Below are 20,472 nucleotides of genomic sequence, written 5' to 3'. Positions count from 1 at the left end.
AGGGCTGACGCCCTGGCTGGTGGCCCAGGGCTGGGCGAGGCTCTTCCGGCTCCGACCCGCAGCCCAAGGCGGGGTCCAGCGGGTGCCCCTCTCGGCGGGGCAGCCCCGCGGGCGGCCAGGCCGTGCCCCGCCCGGGCTCGGCGATCCCCGGGGGCGGAGGCCGCCCAGCCCGCCTCGCCTCTCCCTCAGGCGGGCGCGCCTACGGCTCCCGGCCTGCCGCGCGCCCCGGAAGTGACGGCATCTCGCAGCGCCGCTGCGCCCGTTGCCTAGCGACCATGTCGGGGCGGCGGGCGCGGGGCCCGCTGCAGCGGGTGCAGCGGCGGAGCCGGGAGCTGCAGGCGCAGGTACCGGGGCGGGCGGCCCGGCTCGGCCCAGGGCGCGGCGCGGCGCGGCGGGGCTCCGCCGGCGGCTGACGGCGCCCGTCCTGTGTTGCAGGTGGAGGCGCTGCGGGCGGAGAGCGCGGCCCCAGCCCCCGGGCAGCGGAAGGCCCTTTCGGAGAGGTGAGGCGCGGCCCGGGGGACCCGGCTCCCACCGCCCGACCCCTGCCCTCAGCCTTCCCCCCGCTCTGAGCTTTAGCAGCGCGCTCCGAGGCCGGGAGTTGCATAGCTTAACTGCGGGCCGTGGAAAGAACCATCTCCTGGTTGCTGTGAGCAAAGCCCCTGGCAGATTCCCTCCGTTCCCCGCCACCTTTGCCTCAGAAGAAGGAGCAGGCAGTTCCCTGGACGACTTCCCGTGTCTCTCCTAACTGTACAGACCTCTTCCCTGCCCCTTCTCACTCAGCTCTTTTCCACTGCTTTCTAGGGTAGCTGCTTCCCGCCGCTTCCCAGTCCTCAAGGGCTGAGGTAGTTTTAAGTGGGAACTTGCCCATCACAGGTAATAATCAGCTAAGCTGCCGTTTGGGCTTGTATTTGTCAAGCTGCATGCACGCAGAGCTGGGTGAAGGTCTGAGTATCTAAATTTACGTGTTTCAGTAAGCATGCATGATTTGGGTCACCCGTCTGTCAGAGTTTTAAGAAAATGCTATCTATCTGTCTTGCTTTCAATGCAGATGTCTGCAGCTGAAGAAATTGGTGGATGAGAACACAAATGCTCTTCATAATTTGAAAAAAGTAAGTATGGGGACAAATTTGTTAACAGTTTTCTCCAAAATGCATCACGGCGAGTGTTTAGCGAACGCCAGCCTCCTTTGATTTTAGGTGCCTCAAGAGCTACGCCTAGCACTGCACAACCCCCGACTGGGATCTCTGAGATCCATTTATATTATTTAAAAGCACATTTTTAATGCTTTATTATCTACAAGTTCTGCGCTTAAAATCTTTATCAACCCAATACGTTATACAATGTTTATCAACCCAAGGCATTGTATTGGAAGTGGAGAATACAGATTCGAAATTCACCATGAAATTTCATCTTGGCAGAGTAAAAGGGCAAGAAAGATGTCACTAAACGGGGAGTGACAGCAGCCCAGGAAGGGGAAGACTTGTATGACGTGTCTGGAAAACTAACTTTATAGCGGAACTTTGATTCTTTGAGCAATTTGTTGTGTTCTTGTTTCTCAGGCTGATGAGCCTGCGCCTGTGGGGAATTATAATCAGAGGAAAGAAGATGAAGAAAAGCTATTGCTAAAACTCTCTCAGCAGCTGCAGAAACTTGTTCTTGTCTTGGATCAGGATAATGTGACTATGAATTACGCAGTGTAAGTAGCTTGAACAAATAACAGCAATCTGCACCTCAGTAGAATTGTACATGTACAGTTGGAAAGGACCCTAGAAAATTGTTAGCTCGTCCCCTTTATTATCTTAACATGCAGTTAAAAAGAAGTACTGAAGAGCCAGCTCTTATGGGGCTTCTTTTCTTGATGCAGTCAAGAACGACTCGCTGGAATTTTCTGAGGGTGTTGGTTAGTGCCTGAAATATAACGTGGCTGTTGAGAGGAGAGGATGCAATGTGGTCTGTAGGCTTAGGGAGGAAACACCGTTGGGATTTCGGAGTTCTTTCATATCAGGACAGAGAGTAAAACACAAGAATGAAAATTCGGTATCTGGATAATGTCCTTGCAGAGGAGCCCACATTGCAAGGCTTTAGAGCAATTTCAAGAAGTTTTCTTAAAATAATAATTTAAATAGTTTGATTTATTTTGGGTAGGGATGAGGAACATCAGAAAGATACTCAAACAGAAGATGAAAATGGAGAAGACGATGAGAGCGAAGATGAAGAAAGTAGTGAGGAGGAAGACAGTGAAGAAACAGATGATGAAGACGAGGATAAATTGTTGGATGATCCAAATGTTAAAGAATGTATTGCCGTTGGAAACTTTAATGCACAGCAGGAAGGGGATCTCACATTTACGGTAAATACGACTCTGTAAAAGTTTTTTGACACGTCGGTACTGCAGATCATTCTGTATTAAGCAATAACTATAATTAAATCCGATGCTTCTGGGATTCAGGACTGGCTTGGCGGAGTCCTTTTCCCACCTTCTGTCGTGGCAGGGTCTGTCGCGGTAGTCTCTGATCTCTGTTGTGGGAAAAATTAAGTTTTTGTGTTTTTTTGTTTTTGTTTTTTTTTTTAATTGTGCCTGGAGCCATTTTGAAATATTTGGTTGTCTTTTGTCTCTGCCTCTCCTTCTAATGGCAAAGAAAGGTGAAGTTCTACTTATACATGACAAGAAGGCGGATGGCTGGTGGGTAGCCGAAAACTCAAAAGGGGAGAGAGGCCTCGTTCCTAGGACCTATCTTGCGGTTAGTGTGCTGCAACCTTCTTCAGTTCTAGTCTCACCTCTGTTGTTTTATACGTAAGTTAATGATAATATAGCTGCATAAAATTAATCATAATGCTTACATGGGGACACACAGCAGTGTTTTGCCAGTTATTTGGAAATAACAGCATGTTTGTATACGTGTGTGTGGAGATAGCTAGCAAAGGCAGGGTTTTTGCGCCCTGTGAAGATGTAACCTGTAGGTGCAGAGAAGTTTCTTGAATATGAAAGTCATAATCTTTGTCACTAAAGGTCAGTTCTGAAGATTCCGAGCTGCTGTGGACTAATTCGGGCTTTTCATAATTCATATGAAATGTGAGTCCATGTAAATGTTGGAGTATTTTGTAATTTGACACAGAAGAACCTTTTCAAAAATAGATTTTAAAGTTTTGTAACTTTTGAATTTTCATTTTTAGAGTGGCTTACACATGTTAGTTTAGGTACTTATGCTCGTACATTCAGTGTACAATTGTGGATAACATTTAAATGTGGGTACAGTTTGGATTGAGTCCTGTTAGTCCAAGCTTTACCACGTGGAGCAGAGCTTTTCACAATGTAACTGAAGAGCATATTGAGTAGCTAACGTTTTACTTCATGATGCTGAGGTATTTCTCTTTTTAAAGAATCCGCTTTGCAAATGCATTCTCTTGCTTACTTGTAGGAATTCTCCAATCCCTTGCTGTAACTGCAGAACTAAGGGCAGTGTTCTGCAGTTACAGTGCTATGGAGTGATAGGTCCTTACAGACAGAAAATCTCCTCTTCTAAAGTATTCACATGTGCTATGGTTGGAGAAAGCATTTTTAAGAACAGAACTGTGAAGAAATCGTGCACTTTCCCTTTTTGAATCTGATTACAGGTCCACAATGAAGATGTCGACAGCCAAGAGCAAAGTGAAGAACACATAGAAGTGGTGGATGAAACAGCAGATGGAACTGAAATTAAAAAAAGGTAAAGGGATGATGCGAAAGCAAATAAGTATAAAACTATTCTTCCTCCTCCTTAAATCTGGCAGTGTGTTTCTTACAGTGAGAATACCTCACAAGCATATCTGGTTCTTTGTGACTGCATTTTTCTTTTCAGTACAGCAGACGCTTGCGCTTTTTTGAGCTTGCAGACACGCTTTTACTTGAGTGGGTTTGTTTGGGAGTTTTGCTTTGGTTTGCTTTTTTCCCCTCCTCCTCATAAAATCAAAGAATGACTGGGTCATGTATCAAATTACGTTCCAGCTCATGAGATAGTCTAGCAATTAGCCCTAGTAGCTGGAAATATATCATTATTAGTATCTCAGATAGATATGGTTATTAAGCTGCTGGTATTTGAAGTCAAGCCTGTATTTAGTGTTTAAATTTTTGTCTACACGAGGATGATATATTATAAAAAATGCATTCTTTTTCTTCCAGAACAGATTCGCACTGGAGTGCTGTAAGAAGAGCTATCACAGAGGTAGGTGTACCTCTTGCATAACAACTTCATCTACCATAATGTTAATTATTTTGTAGACGAGGTTTGCCTTTTACCAAACGCTGTTTCTCATAGTACAGGCCAGAGTTTTTAATTAACATCTCTACCTTGTTTTTTGTAGCAAGAAATTCTAAGGTTCTCTAATGCTTTAGAAATAGGCTGCAGCCCAGTCCGTGTGTCTGAATGAAGATGCAAATGAGATCTCTTTTGTGGTTTTGCCACAGTAGTACTACACCATTTCTTTCCAGGGTGTGATTTTGTTCTGTAACTGGCTGCTCTGCTGCTGCTTGGAAATGGAAGGGGGATTTAACAAAATGGGAGCCTGGCTGGATTGGTACAGAAACAGAGTAAAAGTGGTTCCTGGAGATGGGTCAGACTAGCTTCAGATGAGAAGAGGTGACTGATGCCCCGGGTCTCTGTACTGGTTGTGTGAGAGTTCTGAATTAGGATAGAATTAGATGTTAAATAGCAGGAATACTGATATCTGTTTGTTTGGTTTTTAACAGAACGACACAGTAGAGGTATTGGCAACCATAGGAGCGGTTCCTGCAGGATTCCGCCTATCCACACTTTTCCAGCTCTTAGAAGAAGGTAAGGTTTTCTCATAATAACTGCAGGGCAGGATTCTCAAGTGTCTGTGGTGAGTTTCTTATCCTGGTTACTAGCCTATTGGACTAAAACCAGTATTGCTTAATTATAATTGCTAATCTGTACAGGCTGTATTTGACCCGTCAAATAATGTATAAAAGGCTTTTTTTTTCCTTCTGCAATTAAGTTTTAATTTTTCTGTGTGAAATCCTGGCCACACAAAGGTAATGACAAATTTCTTAATGATGTCCAAGATTTTCCTCTTTGGAAGATACTTTCTCTTGACTTTGCAGAAAATGATGATTTTTTTTAATCTTCCCTTTTTCTCAGAGATCTGTTGGGACTCTCTTCACCAAGACTCCCATATTCTCACATTTTCTAAGAAAATCTCATATTTTCTTAGTCTTTTTGTTTAAAACTGTTTCAAATCAATAGCTTTTTTTGTTAATTAAATTACTGTGTTTCTGGGATGAAATACTGCAGAACACTTTTACAAATAGTAAAAGTACCCTTTTAAAAGGGCACTTGTAGAAGATACCTCCATAGTTTTGTTTGGACCAATCAAATATTCAAATGGACTTTACTCCTCACTTTTGTGTGTCGTTCATTTTGTGGCAACAAAGATCATACAAATTTTAAGAATTTTTAAAATTACTCTTGTTGTAGGCAATCAGTTTCGAGCAAGTTACTTTTTGCAGCCTGAACTTACTCCATCACAGCTGGCTTTCAAAGACTTGGTGTGGAACTCTGAAAAAAATACTGTGAGTATTACTGGTAAGAAAGCTACGATGAGAGAAATGACGGGATCTGAAGAGGTGAACTGCTGGGAGTCTAAAAAAATATGTTATATTGGTGGGTAAATATTGCTGTGAAACAGATGATAGATTTCGATGTCAATCTAGACTCCTTAGGCAGTAGATGTTATCACATCCTACTCTCTAATAAATAGGCAAAAAATCAGTACAAGTTGGCATGTTGGGTATCTTTTAAGAGTCATGTTTCATGTGAAGTTTGTGGTTTCCTTCCCTGTCTGGGGTGAAGCAGATCCGCATGGGTGACTAGTCTGAATTTTTAAACCATGAACTTCTGCTAGGCACTGTGAAATCACCAGTTTAATTTTGTCTTCTTTCATTTTGGCTAATGATTATGTCTTGACTTGTACCATTTTTAGAATATTTTCTTCTCAAACTGTGGTGGGACCTTCTGTCTCTCTCACACTAAAATGTTTGTAGCAGTCTCCTTAGAAGAGAGCTAAAGGCTTATGAAGAAATTTTGTTGCTGCTGCTAATACTACACAAGCTTTGTGGTTAGAAGAATCCAGTCTAGTGAACACTACGCTCTATCATCTCAGTAAATTAAAACAAACTGGCACGACATTCAGGAGGAGCCTGTAGATTTAATTCTTCTTCTGTTGTCTGTATTTCAGATCTATCCTAGACCAACTCGAGTATCCCTGATTGTAACTTTATGTAGCTGTAAAATGATTCCTCTCCCAGGAGTCAGTATACAGGTTCTCAGTAGACATGTTCGACTCTGTCTATTCGATGGCAATCGGGTAAGTTGTTTGGCTGTCAAAAAAAGTCTTGAGGTGTGGATGTTTCAGGATCTTTCATGCTCTGGTCCCTCCGGTAGCCAGCTCCCCCAGTTGTCTCACTCAGAGAGAGAGAGACACACACACAGTCTGCCTCTCAAGCCGCTTAACTTACTCTCCGATGAGTCTGGCTTGATACTCGCCTGCGATCACACGCTGGTGTACATACCCTCACTCCCTCCAGTTGCAATCACCACAGACAGCTGGGCCCCCAGGGACTTGTGGGCTGGCTAGTTGCTGGCACCGAGACGTCCACGCACACATGCATTCAGAATAGAGAGCCCATTCACCCAGAAAATTAGTTATAAATGGAGTTTAGTGAAAAAACAGGACCGACTGCACTGATCGGGCGCCAGGCATGGCCAGACATGCATAGTTACCCCTCTATTTTCCCACCCTTGTTACTTTACAAAGCACCTTGATCCCTCCCTTTTTCTGCCTTTGGTTCCTCCCCTCAACATCCCATAGTAAGTCATGTGCAGTTCCAAAAAGCTCTTCCCCTGCATGCCGCAGCGTCTCATAGCACAAAGCAGCAACCCCTTTCGGTCTGTAAGGTGATCCAGAGAGCCGCTCCTTTTGACTCATCGTGATGGGTGTCACACCCGGCCCCTGGGCCGCCCTGGGAGGGGCTGGGGCGAGAGCTCCATTCCTCCGAGTCCATAATTTCGGTTCCCCCACCTGCCATTGTGCCTCTTTGCTCCTTCGTGTTTGTGAAGATGAGCCTTTTCTGGGCTGATCTCTCTCCTCTGATGGGCCTGGGAATAGCTGGGTCAGGGTCGTATTCAGATTTCCCCACCTGCAGTTGTTCCTCTGTGCTCCTCGGTGCGTATGTGTAGAGCAGCTTTTTATAACAGAATCTAACGCTGACAATCCGGCAGTTTTCTTCCTGCTGCACTGAATGCTCTTGGGGGCAAAGGGACTATTACTGGTGTATATGAAGCAAGGATGCTTGGAAAGTGCTCTGTGGCTTCACAGAAAACTTCCTCTGTCGTCCTTTAAACTGAAACCATCTGATAAAGTTGAAGAGAAAGCGTAATTTTATCTCTGTTGTGTGCCGTGTTGGATTAATCTGGGATAATACTGCATTTTCTTAAAGCTGCATACCTTTCCAGAAAAACTTGTCTTCGCTTTTTTCACCACTCTCATGCTTTAGGTGCTGAGTAACATTCACACAGTGAGAGCTACGTGGCAACCTAAAAGTCCTCAAATGTGGACGTTTTCTCCAAGGGTAGGTATCTTGCTCAGGGAGTGACATAGCCAGGAACTATCTATTTACAGCTTCTTTTTTAGTGACGTCTATCACTTCTGGTATTTGTGCTGAAATAAAACCTACTGCAACCAAAATGAACATGCAGAAAAGACAAGACTTGCTGAAGTGCATGATTTCAAACTAAACTAAGGGTCTTAGCAAAAACACTTTGGAGAAAAGAGTTGGAGGGAAGGAAAAGTAGCGGGAGGGACTGGTGATCCAGCCGGTGGCACTGGTTAACTTTGAGTTGGTATCAGGCGCACGCTACGTGGTGTTCATGGAGAAGGGAAGACACGAGCCACTTTGCATGTGAGCTTTTGCTTTGGTTTCGTTAACAAAAGAGCACGTGCTTTGTCCCATGTTTCAGGTGCCATGCAGGGCCACACTCACAGCGGTAGCGTCGTCACGTTTTACCCCAGTTGCTGCTGTGTTCTCGGAGGGAATTAAGTGCTTTTTGACCTCTACAGTTCTTCAATAGCTTGTCAGCACACACACAAAAAGTACTGTGGTAGCGTAGCTGTGTTTCATGGCAGGATAAAGAATAAGGGGAGCAAGGTTTCACCTGAAATTGGTTCTCCGCTCATAATTTTCTTTCATATGCAATGGGATTGGGTCTGAGATCTTACGTGAACGAGTGATGTGTGTGATGGCCTTTAAAAATCAGAGGTTTTTTTAATACGTACATTCACTTTTTTCTTTTCTTTTCCCCCTCTCTGTATTAGGTAACAGGCATTTTACCCAGCTTGCTGGATGGTGACTGTTTTGTCAGGTCCAACTCTCTGTCTTCAGACATTGGTATATTATTTGAACTTGGCATCACTTATATTCGCAATGTAAGTGTGTAAAGTTGCAGCATAAATCATTCCAAGCACGTGCTTACAAAGTGAACCAGCTCTCCCGTATTCGATGTTAAGCTGCAGTATCCCAGCAGCAAACTGAGAGATCCAAATGGAAATTTAGCTGAATTTTTCCGAGCTTACTCTAAGACCGTCTCCCTTTTGGCTTCTGGGAGGGAGGAGAGAGATGTTGGGTTTTGGAACTTTCTGATCTAGTAAATATTTAGAGAATAAAAGACTTTCTGACTAGTGGACATGAATGTATCTTTACTTACATTGAAATAATTTATGTTAGTCTGCCAAAGGTCTCATGTAATGTGATCGCAAAGGATCGATTCTCTCTTCACTCCTGCATTGTTTTTCTATCTTTGTGATTTGTTGCAGACTACTGTGCTATATAGTTTGGAAACTCAAATTTTAACTGTTTAAATAGTACGGACAGTGGTTTCTAGCTGCGATTGATACAGATATATCCTATCCATCTAGGATACGCTTCTGAAAAGTACACAGGTACACAATAGATGGTAAAGCCCATAAGAACTACCGTAATAGAAGGTGGTTGCATGCAGGAGCGTAAGAAACACCAGTATTTGGAGGATACGGTGGCTTTTCGGAACAGGTCACTGCTCTGAAGGATCTCAGCCACTTTGTCTGCAAGGCTGACTCAAGTCTTGCTGCCTCTTTCTGAACACTTACATTTTCATTATGGTCGCAGTCTTCCTCAGGTGAATCTTGGCAATCAAGTAAATGATGGGTGAAAGGGGAAAAGTGGGGTAACCACAACGGTTAGCAAGCAGGGTATTAAATGGTGGGCAACAGAATTCTGAAGAGATGGATAGAGAAGTCACAAAGGGGAGTATTGCTGTATTTCTCTTTCACTGACACCTGTATGAACTTAGGGTGCCAGCGTGCAGTGCCTGTGGAGATGTGGAGGGGAGACATGCTGATAGCACGGTGGGGATGCAGAACTGTTGTGCAGGGAGATAAGTGCAGCGTACATCTGTAGGGAACCGGACTATACAAGTCCTGGTGATGAACAGCGTGTTGGTAAGGGATGGTTCACAGCGACCTAATGGGGCATAATGGGCCGCCTCGTGCGAATTGGAGTAGTCGAGGTTATGCGAAGTTGTCTGCCTCTGTTTACAGAGTAAGTTTAAATGAAGGCTGGAGTCTTTACAAGTTCCTACCTGTTATTAGTGCTTCTGGGGTCTGGAAACGGGTGGGCTGGCACGCAGGGTCAGCTCCCTTCCCCAGGCACTGTCTCTGGCACTATGAATAAAGCCGCCTGGTGCACAGGGTCGCTGGCTTGGAAACTGCTGACTCTGGAATAGGATGGGTAAATCCTCTGGGTATATTTTTTCCCTCCTTCTTTCTGTCCTGCGTTCTTTAGAGTATCAGTGCAGGTTTGGGGGTTTTTACCTTTGTATCTGTGCATCTCTTCTTTTTCAGGAGCTTGATATACTTAGGTTCCCCTTCAGTGTGTGTGTCTTGGCTTTATAAATCCTTGTCTCCTGAATACGTTCATGGATGATCAGCTTCAGCATAACTGTGTGTGCTGTTTGGTAAAACATCTTCAAGCACCTGTGAATGTGACATAGTCAGTGTTTGCTTACCACAAATCTGGGGCTTTTACCATTTTTATGTGATTATTCTAAATAATTGTTTGTGGTTCAGTTACTCATTCTGGTTTAGCTGCTTAAGTTACTTTACATGTCTCTTTTTTTTCTAGTCAACAGGTGAAAGAGGAGAGCTAAGCTGTGGCTGGGCATTTCTGAAGCTTTTTACTTCTAATGGAATGCCAGTTCCTTCCAAGTAAGTTTATTATGTTTTCCTTCTCTCTCTCTTTCCTTGTCTGTATCGACATATGTACGTATATACATATATTTTAGGCTAGGAGGGAAGTTCCTATTTCATACTTACACACTGCTAGGGGCAGGTGTAATCCAGACTAACGTGCAGGTTGTACGGGGTCTTTCAGTGAGAATGCTGGTCCTGCTTCCACACCCAGTGTACGTTCTACTAAGTTTGTGTGGAAAAAGTGCTCCCTGGACCCAACATTCAGGTTTGAAATGTTGCAAGTTAGTATGTGTTTAAAAATATTCTTCAGGGGAATTTTAAAATTGGAAACGTCTGATTTAACAGGGAGTTGATTAAGAGTTTTGTTTCTATAAAATAGATTCATTACGTAAATTGAAGGTGACAATGCCCTTTTTAATTCTGGCCTCTTCTTTACGTGCACGTTGCTGTATATCCCTTTCCCATTTAAAAATTCGGAGATTGGTTTCTGAGACTGGGAAGCAGGTTAAGAACTGTTGTGAATGAATCTCTTACCACTCACTTGAAGAGTGTGAATCAGCTTATATTTTGCAGCTGATTGATGATTAGTTCTTGGGTCCAACAATCTTAAAGAATAATAAAATGTACATATTTCTATTTTATTAAACGTAGGAAAGCTTTCTGTTAATTTACAGAAATGATTCATTGTAAATCAGACTTGCAATATTTGGTTTTTACCAAATATATAGATATAGATATATATGTGTATATATTGTGTATATGTGAATATATTTGGATTATAGGGCAAAAAAAACCAACCCACGGGAGACCCCTACGGTTCTATAAGTCTCTAAATCTGATCTCTAACACTGTCTTTCTATTTCGTTAAGTGAAACGTGGTATCTACAGAGTGAAATTGCACGCTTGCTTCAGCAGTGACTTACTCGTGACAGAACTGGGATTACATTACTCTCCAACGTTTTAAATCTTCCATATCTAAAAATTGGTACATAAGCGATGACTCCTCAAAAACAGTTTAGTGAAACAATTGCTGAATTTCGTGTAAGAAAAACACTGGAGTCATGTGGAAAAGAATCAATGTTGCTAATTTCTTTTAAAATAATTAACTAGTTTCCCAATGTAATACAAGTTTCAAATTTGTCATTTGAGGTTTGGTTACTTAATTTGGTTTAGTCATTTCATATAAAATACTAGTCATAACATCAAGCACCGTGTCAGTTTTTTGTTTGAGATAGCAGGTTAGTTTCTTTCTCAGAAAGCGGTTGTGCTGTTCTCACATATCCTTACATCTTTTTAACTATGCTGCTCTTTCACAGGATGTATGAGCTGCTATTAAATGGTGGTACTCCCTATGAGAGAGGCGTTGAGGTTGACCCATCAATATCAAGAAGAGGTGTGGTTTCTTCTAAACGTGATATAAATGAAACGATACAATAAACGCTATACCTATTTTACAACATGCAGTGCTCAGCCAGGGCTCTCATTAGTGTGCAGTCGCCACAGCCTGGTTTTGGTTTTTGTGTTCTCATTTTGCATGAGAGAGAGTTGATTGTTAGGGCTGGTGGGATGCAGAACTATCTGCCAGGGCTAATGTTTCTGTAATTTCCAGTGTTTGCAAGTTGAGGATTATTTCTGATAAATGTATTCAATTATTTCTTTAACTGCACTTAACGCTGCTTGGCTCTGGGGTGATGGTGCAAGGCTCAGCAGTAACACTGGTCGAAAGAGTTCCCAAGCCAGGCTGTTCAAGTCCCATATCATCAATCCCGTATCCCTTATGCACAAGTTCCACACGTGCATAAATATGCTACAGACCATCTGTTCTGGTTCTTCCCTGTGGGGTTGAATAAAGCTTTGCTAAGAGCTGGTTCAGACGACAGACCGCTTGTGTTTTAAGTAAGGGCGGCCGTGGCTTTCCTCTGGAAGCTGTAATAACCTCCATTTGCCAGTGACATGTGCTGCAAGCTATAGAAGGCCTTTACCTTTTGGGTTTGGACACTTACCTCCACGTTATTCCGCACATATTATGAATCCACCATCCTAGAGAGAGGTAATAGCTTATGTTAGAGCAAATGTTGATATAGCTGAGATGTTGATCTATTTTCAGACGTTCAGGTCCTCCCAGTTTTTAGACCATCCTTAAACCATTACAGTTTTAGCAAAACCTCTCTTGCCACGTTAAAACTCCGTTCTTGTAATATCATTCTTAATGTTTTTTCAAAATGATGGGTTTCATGTCAGGTATTTATTTCTTCAAGCAGGCAGTGGTGTTTTTCATCAGTTTATAACACTCAAGAAACAGCCTGTGCTTATAGTGAAACTGAGGTCATTAAGTGTGCAGTCAAAAGACATCCTGAAGTAAGTATTTGTGTGTGCTACCATAAAATGAAAAAGTATTTCAGATGATAGCCTAGAATGGTTCCCAAGATCTAAAGTGTTCCCTTTCCCTGGAACACTGGCTATGGAAAAATCTGAGGTTGCGTCACCTGCATATTGTACTTGATCTGTGTTTGACACTTAGAGCTAGTTTGCTGAAAACAAACAAAAAGTCTTTAAGTTTAGGTAAGATTGAAAACTGCAACAGCAAGAGTCTGGCTGTTACAGCTGTATCAACGTGCACCCTCAAAAGTTGTGACAGAGTCAGGGAGATGCCAATATGAGCTAAACATAATCTCCGTGAAACTGTGATTGCTCTCAAGTTTTGGTGCAGAATGCTTTGTAGGAGCAGTTTTGAATAAAAATCTCAACCGCATGTTCTTTATTTTCCCAATAGTTTGCTACCAGAAACGTTAACTGGCAGTATGTGCTACATCCATCTCTTGATATTTTATCGACAAATACTTGGTGACGCACTCCTGAAAGACAGAATAAGCATGCAAAGCACAGGTAAGAATTGCTGTTGTGGAGAAGAACTCAGTAATGGGGAGCGTATTGGAGAAAGATCGGCTTCCTAAAGAGAATGACTCTCCCCAGAGCCTCCGTTTTGTAAGAGAAAGCAGGGGTCTGCAGGAGCAACTCTCACTGATACAGGGTACTTGGAGGATTTTGTTCCCTGGTAGTGCTGGCACTGACCGACCATCTCACAAGGTTAGGAAGTCATGCTCCCCACGTAGAGGATTTCGGTGCTTTAACTCTCAGTCTGCAGGTGTTTTGGGGACAAAGAGAAAGCTATTGTCCCTGTTGATAAAAGAGAACAGCCTCTTGCTGTGAATACCACCACTCGGTATGTTTGCATTTCAAACTAGTAATATTTCAACTCGCAGCTAATGCGTTGCCCTGTTTGACATCAGTTCACATCGCAGAATGCAAAAACCACACGAATAGTTTTGTTTTCTGTGAAGTATGAATGGAGTGCTTTCAGTGAAATTCTCATTTAAAGAAAAAAAAGCCCACGCGGATAGGTAAAGGGTTATTTCTAAATAAAGAAGTAAATAAAGGTAAAGGGTTATTTGGAAGAGAAATGTTTCCTTTTCACCACCTGTGCAACAAGAGATGAGACATGCACACAGGTTTACTCATTCATTTCTAGTGTACGCGTGTTGTCGTGAGTTCTAAGAGAGATCAGGCAGATGTTTTTGTCATTGAGGCGAAGTCATCCTCTTTGGGGTTTTTTTTTAATTATTTACTTACTGGCTAATGCAGCAGGGAGAGAGAGAAGTGGAAGAGTTCTGGTTTTAGAACTCAGTGTCTTGCTCTGATTTTGCAGCTCTGTATCTTTATTCCTTCCACATCTTTCCTTCAACAGAACTGTGATAGTTTATCATCTTCTTCATTTTAAAATGAAGTTGAAATATGGAAAAATTACATTTCTTAACTGTACTACAGGTGAATTTATACTGGTACTGCAAAGTGATTTTCGTGTGTTTTCTCCTGTCTCTTCTCCAGACTGAATTATGTACCATCTGCTCCTATGGCAAAGAAATCTGCTTGTGCACTTACTAACATTTTTAACTTACAATCTTTAGCCATACTTGGGCACCTGAATTACAGGTTCATCTTTCAAAGGTCCTCAGAACTTAACTCCCTTCCTGATTTTCTTGAACTTTAATATACATTCTGCATATACTGATTTCAGTATCTGAAAGTCAGAGCCTTTCATAAATTAATGCTTTATTTAATGAACTTATCGCAGAGAAACTGAAAATGCTTAGTTTGTAAAGGCCAGCGGAGAACTGCTATACTTTCTCGATTTGATCTTTATAACGTAGGATGATAGATGAGGCTGATGACCTCTCCTGAAGTTAAATGGCATCCGTTTGGATTCAGACTTCATCTGAAATGGTTTAAAGGCTTTACCCCAGCATTTCAGAAGTTGTTCTGGTAGCCATTTTCTACTTTTTTCTGGTGTAACAAAAGAAGATTTCTCTTATTTCAAAATCAGCTATCACTTTAGGAATAGGCAACTTAAAATGTCTGTTATATTTCACAAAAGCAATCAGTTCTTGCTTCTGTTTTGTTATTCATAAAGGGTTAGTGTTTATGAAACTTGCTATCAACTGCAACGTGAAGAAACAACAGTGTACATGAAATATTTAAAATCCCAAGAGAAAGAAAACCCTTGAACCAAAATTCCTCTATATGTCTCTTGTAGCACTCTTGTAATTTTATCCACAGTCTCATTAACTAAAATAACGCCAGGACTGCTGTGCCACTGGGGTCCAAGATTTGCTGTGCTTTGTAACAGAGCGCTTTGATTCCTGCCAGGCACGGGGACGCAGCTCTGCCCTGCCTGATTTTGGTACAGCCGGCCTGTTGAGCTCAAACAGGAGCCCCAGCTATTAGCCGGTAGCTAACCTGAAAGGCACGCAGGAGACCCGTGCAGTTTGATGATGTGCCCCATTTGGTAAACTTACTATGCCACTTGTTACCCGGTTATCTGAAAATCACGCACAACACAAGCCAGATTAAGGTAGAATGAAGGTGTGTTTATTCATAACATCCAACTCGGGCAGCACAATTTCAGATGTTTATAAAAAAAGACAGGTGCAGAAATGAGGAAAGCCACCTCAGTCTACCCCTAGGTTAAATCAGGAACATCTCTTGCTTGCTGGCTTCTCCTAATAAACCAGCAATCATGTTTTGGGTGTCTCCTCTCTCAGGTTAACTGTCTCTCAGCCACCGAGAGTTTGCTACAGTCAGAGAATGCAGTTGTTTGAGAGCTTTTCTACTTTCCCTGCTGCTCTGGAGTACTATTACACCTAATTTTCTCTTTGAAATATTCCAAGGGGAGGGGATACGTTAAATACCTTGATGTGTTGGTACCTTGAAAACCACCCTGTTTCCTCCTTAGCCTTGAACATGTTTGTTTTCTGTTTCAGAATTAATCTGTAATCCTATTTTAGCAACTTTCCCTCAACTCATGGATCAGCCAGACCTGATGGATGCACTTCGGGTATGTTATCTACAAAGCGCTCGATTACATCTGATGTGTCAGGATTTCCAGAGAGTTTGCAAAATTTGAGGGTTTTTTTATCGTGCGAAAAGATAAATGGAAAAGCCAAACAGCAGAAAAGTTATAACTTTCAAGTACATGCAGATCTCTTGTGTCTTAGTGCCTTCAAAATTGCAAGAGCATGCTCGAGTACATTCAGAAGGGAGGCAAGGACATAAATGGGCTAGTTTGAGCACTGCTAGCCATGCAGCCACAGCAAGAGAGTGCTCAGGTGGATTAGCTGGCTGAATGTGTGTCTGGCTTCTAGGACAGTGCTGCTTTCATGACAGGTAGGAGCTGACTTAGCTTCTGCCTGGCAGTTGCAGGGCAGCGCTCACCGCATTTACGCGGCGGTCCCTCGCAGGTGGCCTAGTACCAGACAACAACAGCCGAGTTATTTCTGCCCGAAGGACACTGCTGTTAGAAGCTGTTGGCCGTTGGGGTGAGGCTCTATTTCTCCATGCTTGTAGGGTGGAAAAAAAAGTTGTGATTGATTTTTCTGAGAAGTGGATCCCCTTGATTTCATTTATATGGCTCTGAGAGTTTCAAAGCTCCGCATCCTCGCATCTGTAAAATTTGGTGGAATGGCTGTTTGCTTAAATCAACTAAACTGGCACAAGGGAGGAACGGGGAGTGTGAGGAAAGTGGGACTGCAACAGGAGCTTAAACTACTGTGGGGTTGCAGTGAGAGAGATTTTTGTGGTTAAAAATGGAATTGCTTTAGATCTCCACAATCTCAGTCTGATTCTACATTTAATTTTAGAGCGCTTGGGCAGATAGAGAAAGAACGTTGAAGAGATCTGAGAAGGTAATAAATTACAGGTTTTTCTTTGACATATATTCAGTCTAATTCGAACTAGAAGCTTTCTGTCAGTGTTATTGGTAGTTAACTTTTCCTCTCACCATACATTTATTTAGAAGATGTCAATATGCTAAATGCAGTTCTTAACATTTCTTACCCATATTTATAGCAGTAAACTAGGAGAAGAAGGAATATGAAATTCACTTGTAACTTTTTGTCTCAGTGTTTGTCCATGGTTGTTAGTGGGGAAGCTATTATAGGTTCGTACCCGAAGTGTGGCTCCCTTTCATGATGTGCTTCCAATACTTGACGGGTAAAAGCTTTCCACTGGTACAAAAGGGGCTGTGTATGTCCACAAAATAATCTTTCCTCCTCCAACCTCCGAGCTCCAGTCCTCCCACAGTCTGCTTGGAAAAAGGCCCCCAAATTCTGCAAATCTCCCTACCTCAGATAGTTGTAATCTCCCATTTTGGCGTGTAGACAGCTGGAGAAGAACTGAATTGGCCGTGTCAGGAGGCTTACCCGTACCTTGTCCTACCTCCGATCCTCTGGACAAAGAGAAGCTGTAGGTAACTGAACGAGGAAGGCATTGGCTCTTGATCCAAGACACTTCACTTGGGAGCAGCAGCAGGATATTTCATTCATTGTGCATGCTACCGACTAGATACACAAGGCCATCTCCCCACTTACGCAAACAAAACAACATGCTGTTGAGTCAGAATCGCTTTTTGACGGCCATTCATCCGAAATGAAAGCTGATCTGCTCAAAGAATTAGTAACTCCTCAGTATCCCAGAACCAACCAGTTTTACCTGATTTGTTATATGCCACTCCCAAGGTAGGATTGCTGCCTGGCAAATTCTTACTCCTTGCATGGTTATACGACACTCAGCTGCTAAATCTCCTCTGAGACCTGAACTGTTCAGTGCCAGTCATAGCGCTCGCGTTTCTGGAAGAGTCTCGGTGGCCGATGAGTTTTCCAGGAGGCAGCGCTCTGTGTGTGTCCTTCTTGCACGAAGGGGGTTTTCTAGCGTGCGTGTGGAAAATGAGGCACGCTAATCTTGTCTAGTTGAAGCGGTTGGGATCTTTCAGTGCTTGATAATTGACCAGGCTGATTCTTAGTCTCTGGGGTTTGCAAACTGGTCTTTACAGGGGAGGGCGTAATTCTCACCACGCACAGAATGTCCTGTCAAAGTGTGAAATAACAGTACTTACGGCGTGGCCTTACCTCCTGCTAAGAGCCACGTGTTGCGAGGAGCGTAGGATTGTTGCAACTCTCCGCCTAGGGCGGCAGAGAAACGAGCGGAGTTTGGGCTTCCAAGGCGGGGAGGATGTGGCGCTTCCCCGGCGGCCGCGGCAGTCTCAGTCTGTACCTGCGGAGGCTGTGGGGAACAGTTGTCACGCGCTGGTGTTTGAAGGAAGAAATATAAACACCCTGTGAGCAAAGGGCTGTCGGTGACCGTTGCACAGATTGCCATTTGGTGGTAATGCTGGCAGGGTGTGGCTGCACATCGCTGCTCCCTGTCGTTTGGAAAAGTAGGTGGGTTGGAGAGCAGATTTGTTGTCTATAGTTTATATAGTGTAGTTCTTGGTGGGGAGCTTGAGGCTCATCCGAGCTACCTGATGTTTGTTTAGGAAGGTGAAATCTCTTCCCGTCGTTATCCTGGGAACTGGGGTTTAGTTGAGTGTTTTCTTGTCTGTTTTTTTCCTGTGTACAATACTTCTGCAGAAGTGCTTGGCAACTCCGCATATTTGCACTGAAGTATTTTCAAATGCTCTTCTCTGCAGAGAGATCGAGAATTTCTGAAGTCTCTGTTTGTCCTGGTATACCACGACTCTGTCTTCCCTCTCCTCCAGTCCACTTCCCTCCCCGACTACAAGTGGGCTGATGAAGAGTCTGAAGCATCTCGCTGGAAGGTGATTGCTGACTTCTTGAAAAAAAGCCGAGAGAATGATGGTGCTCTTCAGTATCTGCTGTCATCAGAAAACACTCACAAAGCCTTTGATATCTCAGAGCTGGCTTACGATTTCTTAGGAGAAGCAAGGAAGAACAATCCTGGAGTATGAATGGATTACAGAAGAACAATAATACAGGCTACGTAAGAATGGGGTAACAATATAAATAAATTTTTACAAAAAGAAAGTGTGTACTATCTGAACTGTAATGACTATTTTATCATATTTAACATTTTGAGAGACTAGAATTATGCTATCAGTTTAACTAATGGAAGTGATATTTTAAATTTTCCCCTTTGCAATGTTAGACAAGGCTACGGTTGTCTGTTGCTACATGTACCTGTTGTAGCCACGTCGAGTGGCGTATTCTCCTGAGCTGAGCAAATGCTGAGGCAGCACTATTTTCTGCTCATGCAGCTTCCAATTAATTTCTAGTTTTGTTTTAATCAGGGTGAACAAAAGGCTCTTTGTCCCGGTACCCCAGTAGACTGGTAGCGGGCAAGGAAACTAGCAATGATCTTTAAGAATGCTGCTGAGCAAGGTCAGCCAGGTTAGGAAAAAAAAAATCATCTCTTGTCCAATCAGTGGACAGCCGGTTGCTCTGTATTTAGACTGTTTTACTGTTTTTCTTTCCCACTCAGGAAAAGGTTGGGTTATTCATAGGAATGTGCTTGACCCACCTAATACAAATAAAAGCTGGTGAGGATTCAGGGCGTGCTGCGTTTCCCCCGTGCATGGCTGTGCTGTACAGCAGCTCCTTCTGTGCTGACTTTCTAGAGCAGGCTGATGAGCTGCGGGGTATTCCTCAGGTGGACCAGGACGGTAAAGGCTTCTTTGTCCTGAGCAGTCTGTAACCACAGGCTGTACGTGCTGCCTGCTCCCAGAGGGAAGTTATTAATCCGACTTCTCTTTTGCACTGGAGCATCTGGATGCTTTCTGCACGGTGCTGGGTACTGCCACCGTGTCCAACGAGGTAGGCAGGCACCGAGTCACGTGTGGCTTTAAGCCCAAGCCAGGCACTAGCTTTGCCTGGTGTGAAATGTTTGAAAACAAGATCTTTCAAAGACCACAGCACACTGCATGGAGGCCGAAGCCGCCTTCCACTAACAGCACTTGTAAACTGGAGCCTCCAGAAATGCCACAAAGCACTTCCCCCAGCCTAGGAGGGGCTCAGACAAGAACATCATCATGGATTTGATCTTTGCTCTGTATTGTGCAAGAGCTTGGCGTAGAAGCCAAATTCCTAGGGCATCACTTGGCTCTCCTGACAGAGATGTGATATCTTACTAGAATATCGTCCTCCTCCTGCTGCAGAGCGTTGCCTGAGTTAGAGAGGACAGAATGACTTCACTAGGCTGTGAGGCAGAGATGCCACCTTCAGCCTTTCATCCCACCAGTTACTGGTGCGTGCCTGTCAAATCCAAAGTGCATCTGCCAGGAGGTAGAAATCAAAGCTGTCCCGGTAGCTGTCCTTCAGCCCTTTCTGGGCACTTAGGAGCACGTTGGAAAACCCTCCTGTCTTTTATCAGTGTGTTGAGTTGGCTGTAAAAAATGTTTGGCTGCAAGTTTTCGAAGGCTGGACGTGGCCGGTGGGTGTGGGAGAGTCTGACATGGACACAGAGCAGAAACCTGAACAGAAAGGGGAGGAGGCAACAACAGTGGAAGCAAAAATATTTCAGGCTTGAAAGCGTGCCAAGGACAAAAACTGCTTGCAGGAAACGTTTCTGCCCCAGCATGGTGTAGTAGTTTTCTTTTTTTTTCCTTTCTCCTCTTGTTAAAGACCTCGAATTGACTGTGTGCTGGTGGCGGGGCCAGGGTCCCGTTGCTCTCCCGTCCCAGCGTTGGCGGCAGGGCACGTGAAGCCAGTGGCAATAACTGGAGGGCTGCTGAGGGCTCCTTTAGCCAGAGGAAGCGGCGTGGTGCCAGCCTGGGCTGGTTTCTGTGATTACGTCCCTGCGGGTGTGTCTGTTAAAACCCTACACAGGAGCAGCGCAGCGCAGGCA

General features: G+C 43.6%; 1 protein-coding gene across 4 annotated transcripts; it reads left to right on the top strand.

The window, feature by feature from the left end:
• Positions 1-20,385, top strand: NPHP1 (nephrocystin 1). Of its 4 annotated transcripts, none has more exons than XM_072857584.1 (21): positions 6-344; positions 436-500; positions 1,049-1,109; positions 1,560-1,696; positions 2,146-2,350; positions 2,640-2,741; positions 3,616-3,707; positions 4,160-4,202; positions 4,727-4,811; positions 5,475-5,569; positions 6,235-6,363; positions 7,553-7,627; positions 8,371-8,481; positions 10,214-10,296; positions 11,598-11,674; positions 12,540-12,639; positions 13,055-13,167; positions 15,600-15,673; positions 16,476-16,520; positions 18,302-18,612; positions 20,250-20,384. In XM_072857584.1, the coding sequence occupies exons 1-20, from the start codon at positions 276-278 to the stop codon at positions 18,578-18,580; spliced, it is 2,040 nt and encodes a 679-aa protein (XP_072713685.1). In that variant the 5' UTR covers positions 6-275; the 3' UTR covers positions 18,581-18,612; positions 20,250-20,384. The 4 variants fall into 4 exon arrangements, with proteins under 4 accessions (XP_072713687.1, XP_072713685.1, XP_072713684.1 ...); XM_072857583.1 differs by having other exon boundaries at positions 8-344; positions 18,302-18,623; positions 20,250-20,385; XM_072857585.1 differs by having other exon boundaries at positions 9-344; positions 12,543-12,639; positions 18,302-18,623; positions 20,250-20,385.
• Positions 20,386-20,472: the final 87 nt, after the last annotated feature.

Source organism: Ciconia boyciana, chromosome 3 (genome assembly GCF_034638445.1).
Source record: "Ciconia boyciana chromosome 3, ASM3463844v1, whole genome shotgun sequence".
In the NCBI taxonomy this organism is placed as follows: Eukaryota; Metazoa; Chordata; class Aves; order Ciconiiformes; family Ciconiidae; genus Ciconia; species Ciconia boyciana.
This window is presented reverse-complemented; position numbering and strand designations above follow the sequence as displayed.